The sequence below is a fragment of the Cyprinodon variegatus genome, unplaced genomic scaffold (genome assembly GCF_000732505.1).
Source record: "Cyprinodon variegatus isolate N-32 unplaced genomic scaffold, C_variegatus-1.0 Scaffold935, whole genome shotgun sequence".
NCBI lineage: Eukaryota > Metazoa > Chordata > Actinopteri > Cyprinodontiformes > Cyprinodontidae > Cyprinodon > Cyprinodon variegatus.
This window is the reverse complement of record NW_015151388.1, coordinates 240182-250218: the sequence shown is the minus strand read 5'-3', so window position 1 is coordinate 250218 and position 10037 is coordinate 240182. Positions and strand designations below refer to the sequence as shown.

At 42.3% G+C, this 10037-nt stretch overlaps 2 protein-coding genes across 3 annotated transcripts in view; both read left to right on the top strand.

Moving 5' to 3' along the window:
* The first annotated feature begins 585 nt into the window (after nucleotides 1-585).
* On the top strand, nucleotides 586-8736 carry LOC107100085. Its single transcript, XM_015398445.1, has 13 exons — nucleotides 586-627; nucleotides 710-837; nucleotides 1199-1314; nucleotides 1422-1536; nucleotides 1646-1891; nucleotides 5512-5708; nucleotides 5836-5944; nucleotides 6283-6432; nucleotides 6550-6621; nucleotides 6693-6803; nucleotides 7004-7253; nucleotides 7688-7847; nucleotides 8473-8736. The coding sequence occupies exons 1-13, from the start codon at nucleotides 586-588 to the stop codon at nucleotides 8616-8618; spliced, it is 1842 nt and encodes a 613-aa protein (XP_015253931.1). The 3' UTR covers nucleotides 8619-8736.
* Nucleotides 8737-9726: 990 nt separating this feature from the next.
* ndufv3 (NADH:ubiquinone oxidoreductase subunit V3) overlaps nucleotides 9727-10037 on the top strand; it is a 27258-nt gene continuing 26947 nt past the window's right edge. For both annotated transcript variants that reach the window (XM_015398449.1, XM_015398448.1), the window contains exon 1: nucleotides 9727-9745. The gene's annotated coding sequence lies outside the window, so the exon portion shown is untranslated. The remainder of the gene's footprint in view (nucleotides 9746-10037) is intronic.

Below are 10037 nucleotides of genomic sequence, written 5' to 3'. Positions count from 1 at the left end.
TGCAATAAACATCTTAAAGTATCAGAAACATAAATTCCCAGCGGGCTGGGAATAGAATTTAACTATAGAATCACAACAACACCCTTCACATCAAACTACATGCTGTACTGGCCAAAAACGTAGCACAGTGAGAACAGATTCAGCTATGCAGTGATTACTCGTTAAACAGGAAGACACCAACAGCTCAACTTCCGGTGCTCTCAAAATAAGACTTTATCAAATATTATACATAATAAAGCTTATAGTATATAACTTAGAAACAATACGCAAATATGAGCAATGGCTTCCTAAGGAGCCAGAAAATTTTATTTAAACTTTTTTTGACACAATTTAAGACCTGCTTTTGAGGCTTTCAGGGAGTCTCATGGGTTAATCGGGGGGGTCGAGCCCCCCCGGACCCCCCTGTATTTCGCACTCTGGGTTTAACCCTACTACTCAGCAGCCAGTGGGAAAAAAGCACACTCACCAGCTCTAACTGGACAAGTGGCCAAATGGCTGATAATCACATGAAATCAATGCGTAGATGACGCGTATTTGATGTGCTCTCACAAGTTAACTACGTGTGGCCGATTAAAAGGCGAAGGTATGGCTTGCCATACCAGCGCGCCTCTCTCTAGCGCGCTTGAGGCAACCAGTCTCCAGATCCCTCCCTCTGCCGCTCCCTCACCCATTCTGTCCGGCTCCCTCCTTGTCCGGCTTCTCTGCCCAGCTTCCCATGGCCGGCTTCTGCTCCTTCAACCAACCAGCTGCCTTTTTATCATCAGCGTCCGCTCTACATGCTGTTTGGCTGATTGAACACACCTGTGCTGCTGTCGTGGGCGTGTCCAGATATGATTGGTAACGTGACCTCCAAACAAAATCAGAAAAACATGTAACACAACCACAAAAAAAAAATCTAACAAGAAAGTAAATAATTCAAGGTAAAGTAAATCCAAATTAGAGAAATAAAACATGCAGTTAACTTCAAAAAAAGGAGAAAAAAAGGCCATATTGAGGCGGACCAGTAGGGGGCTCCACTCTCACTCAGTGGAGAGGTTGTAGTTATGTTTGTTCGGATGTGTATATATATGGGCTTTCTGTACAGTTGCTCTCAGTTGGAGTAGAGTAAAGAACTGTTTAAACCTGCCTGCTTTGTGTCGTCATCTTCACCCCTCCACATTGGTGACCCCTGTGAGCCAACATGTCCTCCACCCACCAGGCGAGCAAAGACCCTGCTTCGCAACCCTCTGGCGGACGGAAAGTACAGCACCCTCAAGCACCTGCTTCTCCGCCGTTACTCCGACTCAGAATGCGCCGAGAAGTTGCTTTCTCTGGGTAAGGGGATGGCTCGGCTTTGGAGCTGATGGAAAGCATGCTGTCCTTGTTGGGTGACGACGACGGCGGATTTCTTTTCATCCATCTGCTCCTGCGACAGCTTCCAGCTCCGGTATGGATCGCTCTGGCTAACTCTTCCCTGCTGCGGGAGAAGGATTACCACTCGCTGGCGGAAGAAGTTGATCTCATCCTCCTGGCTTCCAAGACCTTCACGGTCCAGTCGTAAACCAGGGAAACTACAGCAGCTTCTTCTGAGCCTTTGCCCGCTTCAGCGGTCGATCAGCCGTCGGTGATGGCAGCGATCGCCACCAGGAAACGTTTTTACCATCAGCGCTTCAGCGCAAGGGGGCTGCGCTGCCTCCCACCCTGCAAGCCGACGCCTGCTAGCAGCCGCGGCCATCGGCGATAAGAAGACGCTGCTCTTTGTTGAGGATTTGCGATCGGGGAGACGTTTTCTGGTGGATTTGGGTTCGCAGAAGAGCCTCGTTACCCCGGCGGGCTCCGACAGGCTTGCTGAGGGCTGCGGTCCCCAGCTGACCGCCGCTAATGGTTCTCCAATCAAAACATTCGGAGAAAGGTTGGTGACTGTCTCTTTCAATGGGCGTGACTTCCAATGGAACTTTGTAGTAGCTGCGAGCTCTGTCCCCATCATAGGGGCTGACTTCCTCTGTGCTCACGGCCTGCTAGTCTAATTGATGCTGTTTCTTTTTCCTCACTGCCTTGTATAACGCGAGGAGCTGGGCTGTTGGTACATACAAATTTTTTTAGCTTCAGAGGACGCTTTCCACCGTTTATTGTCAGATTTTCCTTCTCTGACTCTGCCCAATTTTTCAAACACCGACACAAAACACGGGATAGAGCATTATATCACCACGACTGGCGCTCCAGTGTTTGCGCGTGCGCGCTATCTTGACGCGGCAAAGCTGGCTGTTGCGCAGGAGGAGTTTGCCAACATGGAGCGTTTAGGGATTGTGCGGCGCTCCGACAGCCCCTGGGCGTCACCGTTGCGTGTGGTACCTAAGTCGGACGGCCAGTGGCGGTGGATTTCTGTCGTCTACACATTGCACACATTAGTCTAGTCACCGCTGTGATGCAATATACTCAAAACAAATATAGCTTCACTTAACATGGACTTAGATCTGTGATTAACCACAGAAACACATTTTCTAACCAAATAATTTGCGGTTGTTGGCTGGAGTTTGTCATCCTGTGTTTATCATAGCTGAAACCTAAAACATTTTTTTTTCTTAGAAATCATGGAGACTTCAGAAAGAACAAAAAGGAGGAAAATATTGGCAAAATTGAAGGAACATTTGCTTGTGCTCGAAAAGGAGTCTATGGCTTTGTTGGCAGATAATTCTGAGAAAATGGATTCCATGGACACTTCTGATGCTTGCGAGGACAATTTATCAAGTAATCATTCAGAAAGAACACAAAGGCAAGTATTGGCAAAAGTGGAGGAGCATTTTCTTATGCTCGAAAAGCAGCCGACTGATTTATTGGCAGTTAATTCTGAGAACATAGATTCCATGGACACTTTCTATGATGCTTGCGATGACAATTTATCAAGTAATCATGAAGACGGAAATTCCACTAATGTTTTTTATGACTGTAACATTCAATCATTAGATCATATTAATGAAAATTGGGATTCATATGATATGCCAGATAGTGACTGTGATTTCCTTGGAGATGAATATGCCGACATGGTAGATGACGATGATGTTTCAGATGGGCTTGCAGAGTGGGCCACAGAATTCAACATTTCACAAACAGTGCTGTCTGCACTTTTGAAAATCTTGAGCAGAAAGGGCCTTGATGTCCCAATGGATGCCAGAACTCTTATGTCCACTGACAGGTCATGCAAAGTGACAAATTTGGCTGGGGGATCCTACTATCACTTTGGGATTGAAAATGCTCTCATATCTGAACTAAAATCTTTAGAGCATTTTAAAGCGACTGATACACTCACACTTCGGATTAATATCGATGGAATACCCTTATTCCGCAGCTTTAGTGTGAGTCTGTGGGCTATTCTGGGTAGAATTAAGGAAATTCCAGAGTGTAGTGTGTTTGTAATTGGAGTGTACTCAGGTGCATAAAAAACCCCACAAGAATGCAAGAGTATTTACAAGAGTTCATAGAAGATTTGAAAACTATTTCTCAGAGGGGTATTCTTTACGGTGGTGCACATTTCATGATAGGAGTACCCGATGCTTTTATTTGTGATGCACCCGCTCGCGCCTTTCTTAAATGCTCCAAAGGCCATACAGGCTATTATGGATGTGAGAGATGCACTCAAAAAGGCCAGTACAAGGATGGAAGGGTGTTTTTTCCTTAGGTATCAGCAGAGCTCAGGACAGATGAGCAATTTAGCAGGCAGGCCTATCAAGAGCATCAACTGTCAGTGTCCCCCTAGGTATAGGTTTAGTTACCAGTTTTGTGTTGGATTACATGCACCTTGTGTGTTTGGGGGCAATGCATAGGCTCATATTTCTTTGGTTGAAGGGGCCGCTAAAATGCAGGCAATCTGTGAAATATTTCGTTGTTATGTCAGCTAATCTGGTTTCTCTTAGGCAATATTTACCGAGCAATTTCGCAAGGAAACCACGATCCTTGTTTGAATTCAGCACATGGAAAGCTACAGAGCTTCGTCAATTTTTGCTGTACACTGGGCCTATTGTCCTTCTCAATAATATACCTTGTAGAATGTACAGAAACTTTTTACTTCTATTTGTGTCTATGAGAATTTTTCTTTGTCCTGGGTTATGTTCTCCTGACAGTTGTGACTATGTAGAGGAGCTTTTGAAGCTCTTTGTAACAGATTTTGCTTCAATTTATGGCTCTGAATTTGTCAGCTATAACATCCATTCATTGATCCACCTAGCTCAGGATGCATGTAATTTCGGCCCCTTGGATGGTGTTTCAGCTTTTCCCTTTGAGACATTTGTTAAGGAAGAAATTATTCTAAAATAGTTAACTTTGGAAAAAGGTTGGCTTTCTCTCTTCCTTCTTTTCCCAAGCCTCTCGGTGAGCTGCGTGTGGCCACAAGGAAAACCAGCATTGCGTGTTGACGTCACAGAATTACAGAGTTTAATCCAATATAAGACAATGCATAAACTTAGAAATAAGACAATGCACAAACCTACACCAGAAACTGCAGAACAACGGAGACATACATTCAATTACCTGACATAAATGGAGAGAAGGAAAGAAAGCAAAGACGTACAAAGACATCTTTGGAGAGTTGCAAGAGCAAATCTGATTTTTTATTTCTGTGTAGAAAGTTTTAACCTCTTGTATTTAATTTATTCAAATAAGGCTGGCTTTTGCTCCTCCAACCAGGAGCTATCTCTGACACTCAGAAAAACTTAGAGCTTCCCCTAATTTATGGCAAACATCTGGCTAAAGAAAACATGAAATAAGACCTCACAGAATAGCTGTTGGAATGCGGGGGCCTCTTCCTACCATAAATTCTCCGGAACAAACTTAAATTCAGTAATCTGGTTCAAGGAAAGGTTATTTTCACAAACTTGTTCAAAATTAAGAAATATGTTCAAAATGAGAGTGCTCAACATACCTTTTACACATGCCATAAGATTAACTGTATTAAAAACTAAAAATAATCATTTTTCTTTAACAGTAAACTGAAAAAACTTGTTCGTCGACCACAAAACCCTGTCCACCAACTCGTCAGGCGCATCCATGAGAAGCAGAAAGTGGCAAGCAAAAAGTCCACACCAGTGTTTACGCCACTGAAACAGCTACACTTTTCTGGACCAATGATTAATTCAGTTGGTACTTGGGAACAGTATAGATCGTACAATGATGGACAGACACTGATCTCCTGTTCTCGTGGCAACAACAGTTTTTTTGTTGGGGGAACTGTTGTTGTTGTGCAAAACATATTCTCACATTCCGGAACCATTAAAGTACTGTGTAACTCCTTTGAAAATGCCCAACCGTTTTTCACCTATCCGATGGACTCCTCAGTTGTTGGAATTCTTTTTGTCTTCAATTTATCTGAACACTTGCAGCTACTACCTGTGGAGGACTTAAAAACAAAAATGTTTCTGTTACCACACAAGACTGGATATTTGGCATTGCCACTTTTGCACTAGTGTGCAACCTATTTGTTTTTGTTTTTAATTTGTTGTTATGCATGTATGAATTTCTATTGATGTGTATTTTTTTAAGTATATTGCCTTTTGCAATTGTTGATTTTGAAAATGGTGGAGGATTGGCAGTGATCCCGACCAAATGGTTTATCGGGCCTGAGGAGGATGAATGCTACTGGCCACCAGCAAGAGTTAACATTGCCAAGGCGGTCATAGACCAACAGGACCCACACTCTGACTGGGCAACCTTCAAGTTGACTGTCAAGAGAAAAGCAGGTAGTGTAACCATCTTTCTTAATTAATGTATGATATGATGCGACAAGATAGGCTCACCATTCATTTGGTTAGAATTTGTTCTCCGAAATAAAAGTAATTAACTCATTCTTTTGTATCTCTCGGACAGCCACATACGAGATAGCCCGTATAAAATTGGTTGAGTTTGAACAGAACACATACGACCCGACAGAGTCTGATTCTGCGGAGAACATGGGAAGGGGGAAGCGCAAAAATAGGTAAGGCTGTTTGGATTATTATGTATGCATATTGGTGTCATCTCCCACACACACACAGTAACAGTCTATGGAAACACTGTCTGCATTATATGATTATATGCTCAACTGTCACCTGTTGTACAAAATATATTGTTTTTGTATTGTGTACCCTACTATTTTTAAAACACTTCAATTCAATTCACTGTAACTAATGAATTATCTGATTGTGCTGGTCTATTTTACAGGTCTAGGAGAGTGATTCTGTCCAGCGAGGATGAAGATGATAGCCCTACACCTCCATTACCTCCATCCTCCCTCAGGTCTGTACTAACACCTCCATTACCTCCATCCTCCCTTAGGTCTATACTGACACCTCCTCTGCCTCCATCCTCCCTCAGGTCTGCGCTGACACCACCTCTGCCTCCATCCTCCCTCAGGTCTGTGCTGACGCCTCCTCTGCCTCCATCCACCCACACGCCTACACCTTCACTACCTCCATTCACCCACAGGTATGTACTGACACCTCCATTACCTCCATCCTCCCTCAGGTCTGTACTGACACCTCCATTACCTCCATCCTCCCTAAGGTCTGTACTGACACCTCCTCTGCCTCTATCCTCCCTCAGGTCTGTGCTGACGCCTCCTCTGCCTTCATCCACCAACACGCCTACACCTCCACTACCTCCATTCACCCACAGGTATGTACTGACACCTCCATTACCTCCATCCATCCTCAGGTCTGTACTGACACCTCCTCTGCCTCCATTAGGTCTGTGCTGATGCCTCCATTGCCGTCTTCCACCCAGAGGCCTACACCTCCTCTGCTTCCTGCCACCCAGAGTTCCACCCTGACACCTCCTCTGCCTCCAGCCCCCCTCAGGTCTGCCCAGACACCTACTGCCTCCATCCATCCTCACATCCCATCTTGACAAACAGTGATGCGAGCGAGAGAAACTGATTAGAATGTGTACTTTTCAATCGGCCTCTTTAATTGTCTGATTGAGGTGTCTGTGCTGACATCTCCTTTGCCTCTATCCAACTGGTCTACAATGACACTTTTTTGCTTGTACTCTTCCTTAGGTCAGCCATGTCAACACACGAATCCCTGCAAATGCAAATAAGGGACAACGTCCTTTTTCACATCCTGAAAGTCCTTGAGGAAGTCAAAGAAACCCTAAGAGTTCATGGAAGGATGCTACAAACCATGGCACAGCGTGGCAACAGTGGTGACACCCTTTCTATCATCCCAGATGGTTTCCCCCTAAAGACAGTTGGGGAGGTCGAGGTAATGGAGGAAAAACTGTCTGAACCAAGCTTCATGTCTGAACTGGTATGTATGTAAAGTCTATAGTGAAATTTCATTCAGTTTTATTGGGGGGGCTGGCTGAAACAAATCATCAATAAATTGGACAGTAGTCAATAATTCAATTAATTGGCACTTATAGCTTTCTTAAAGCCAAAAAGTCCTAATTCTATGATTTCAGCTTCCTAAATAAGAATATTTCGGTCCTCTTTGTTGGCCATAAACCGAGTATCTCTTTGTTTTGTGGACAGAACAAGAGATTTGAGAAGCACCAATGTATTTCAAAATGTTTTAACATTTTATTATTATAGCAACAAATTGAGTAAATTGTTAAAATACTAAAACAATTATACATTAATCTATTTCCTGACAGTTTACTGTCAATAAAAGCGAGCCATAAGAAGCTGCAAAAAAAAAAATAAAAAATGATTTTACTTTGTACTGACTTTGTTCCCCCTTAGGTCACAGCAGTGGCAGACATTGGAGGGAGCACTGTGGATGACGCCACAAGATGTATGATGGTCTTTATCATGGACCATGACCTTTCCAGACAGTATAACTTTGTGGGCCGGAATGGAAAGCGGGAGTTCAGGACTTTAAAGCTGTTTGAAGTCATATTTGGTAAGTGCATAATGGATTATACGTAACTGTAATATAGTAACTTTTGTCAATAAGGAGGAATACAAATTTATTGGCTATGGTTATTACTGTATGACTTGAAATGGCATTATTTTTGGCTAGAAAGCTTAATTTAATGTAATTGGGATTTTCTAAGGTGCAATAATACGCTCACCTCAAGGACATAATAAATGTCCCCTTAAAAGAGGTGCTCCAGAAATGTTATCGGAAAAGTAAATGTTTTCAAGATTTTCTTGCACAGATCTTCCAGTTATATGTTCTTATGAAAAAATGTTAATTGTGTTTTTATTATCACTTGGTTTGTAATTGTTATTGTGTTATTTATTAAAGCCAGATATTACAAAAAAATGTGACAGCCATGGCCAGATGGCATTGAATTTTGATCTTTGTTTTTTCTTTGCTTTTCCCCAGTTCATTCTGACATTTGCAGGTTTGTAAAGTCAATAATGTAAAGGGATACTTAAACCAAAATTACAATTTAAACCTTGAGTGATTGATATAAAAGTGATCAGTTTTGGGTGAATATCACTTCAACATAGTTGACTTTACAATCCTTGCTGAGAGTTGTGTTGGCACATGAGGTAACCATAACATATAGTTCCTGCAGGAGCTTTAAAGAAGAATGCCTTAACCAGCCAGATCACCAGGAAGGATGTGGAGAGGGCAGTTTCCAAATGGCTGATTGGATCAAGGGACAGGGGAGGCAATAGACAGGCCAGACAGGTCCCTCCTTCTCCCTCCTTTTCCCACTAGATCCACTTCTTGCTCATCGGAAGAACATTTGTTATGGGACCTTTTTTTTTTTTCTTGATGTATAACACTTTCTCAACTTGTTATAATCTGTATTATATTGTGTGTGTATTATGCATCTGATTTAATCGTTAAAATACTTATTCCATTTGACTTAATAAAAAAAAGCTTGAATAATGGCATGGCATTTTTATTTTATATAGTGGATAGAGGCAACTCACAGTTGATTGCATCAAAGTCTTGACAAGCAGCATTCGCAAAAATAATACATAATACAATAATAAAACAAAATAAGAACCCACTCCAAAATTAAATAGCCTGTAATAATAAAGGCTAGCCTGTGTAGGACATAATAAGGACCCACAATCCGCCCAGGGTCCAGTGCGGGTCCCATGTGGGAAAAAACTGGGTTGCCCGTGTGGGGCCCATGTGAAACCCACCGTTAGCCCATGTGGGCTTGCCCACAAGGGGCCACCATGGAACCCGCGGACAAAAATAGCACTCACCAGCCCACATCCAACCCACATGGGCCCCTCATGGGTGTGTTGGCAGGGATTTAAAGTATGTATATAAGTGTGTGTATGCATGTGCATGTACGCATATTCATTTATATGTCAGTGTGTTTGGATATAGATTGATAGATAGATAATATGCAGATTCGTGCATACCATTGGGTATGTTTTAATAACTGCCTTAAATGCCTTAAAATCCTTTCTGTTTTATCACTTGTCTCTGCTCGATCTGCTCAGGAAATGGGATCCTACGCTACTTCCGGTTGCTAACTTTTTCAGCTTTGGATTTAAACATAAATCTAGTCTTTTTGAGTTTTATATTTTAATTTCGTTTTAAAATTATTTTATATAGTGCGTAATATAAAGAAAGAAAAAACAAAAATGCAGATAAACATGGTTTAATAATATTTTGCCACACTGCTCTGTGCATTTCTGTAAAAAGCATAAAAATTGTCTCACAAATTTAAAAAAACATTTTAAAAGATGTTTATTGGATTTCTTTAGTGATTTAAGGATAGAAATAAGTAGTTTTAGTACCATAATTACAGTATTTATAGATGCCAGTATATCCGTTCGCGCATGCGCAGGACGGATCGTGCTTCCTGGACGGATCGGGTAGTGACACCCATAGATATCCATAATAAAGGCTAGATGTCTCGTCCGCGCTGCTGGCCAATGGGGGTCAACGTCCGCATGTGGCGGCCATCTTGCCACAGGCAGCTCGCTCATTCGTAACATTGTGTTTTAAAGGCGCATGCACTTAAATAACCATAACTTCCTCAAATGTCTAACGATTCTCAAACTGTTTGGTTTGTTAAACCAAAGTCAGACATGTAGTTATGATACTGCACACTTAGGAATAATTATAACCATGGCATTTCATATGAAAAGAACATTGAATCGAACCTAC

Coding starts and splice junctions, on each gene's coding strand:
- LOC107100085 (XM_015398445.1), top strand. CDS start 586: ATGGCTTGCCATACCAGCGCGCCTCTCTCTAGCGCGCTTGAG. Junction 838..1,198: donor GGCGTGTCCAGATATGATTG/GTAACGTGACCT, acceptor TCCACCCACCAG/GCGAGCAAAGACCCTGCTTC. Junction 1,537..1,645: donor AAGACCTTCACGGTCCAGTC/GTAAACCAGGGA, acceptor TTTTACCATCAG/CGCTTCAGCGCAAGGGGGCT.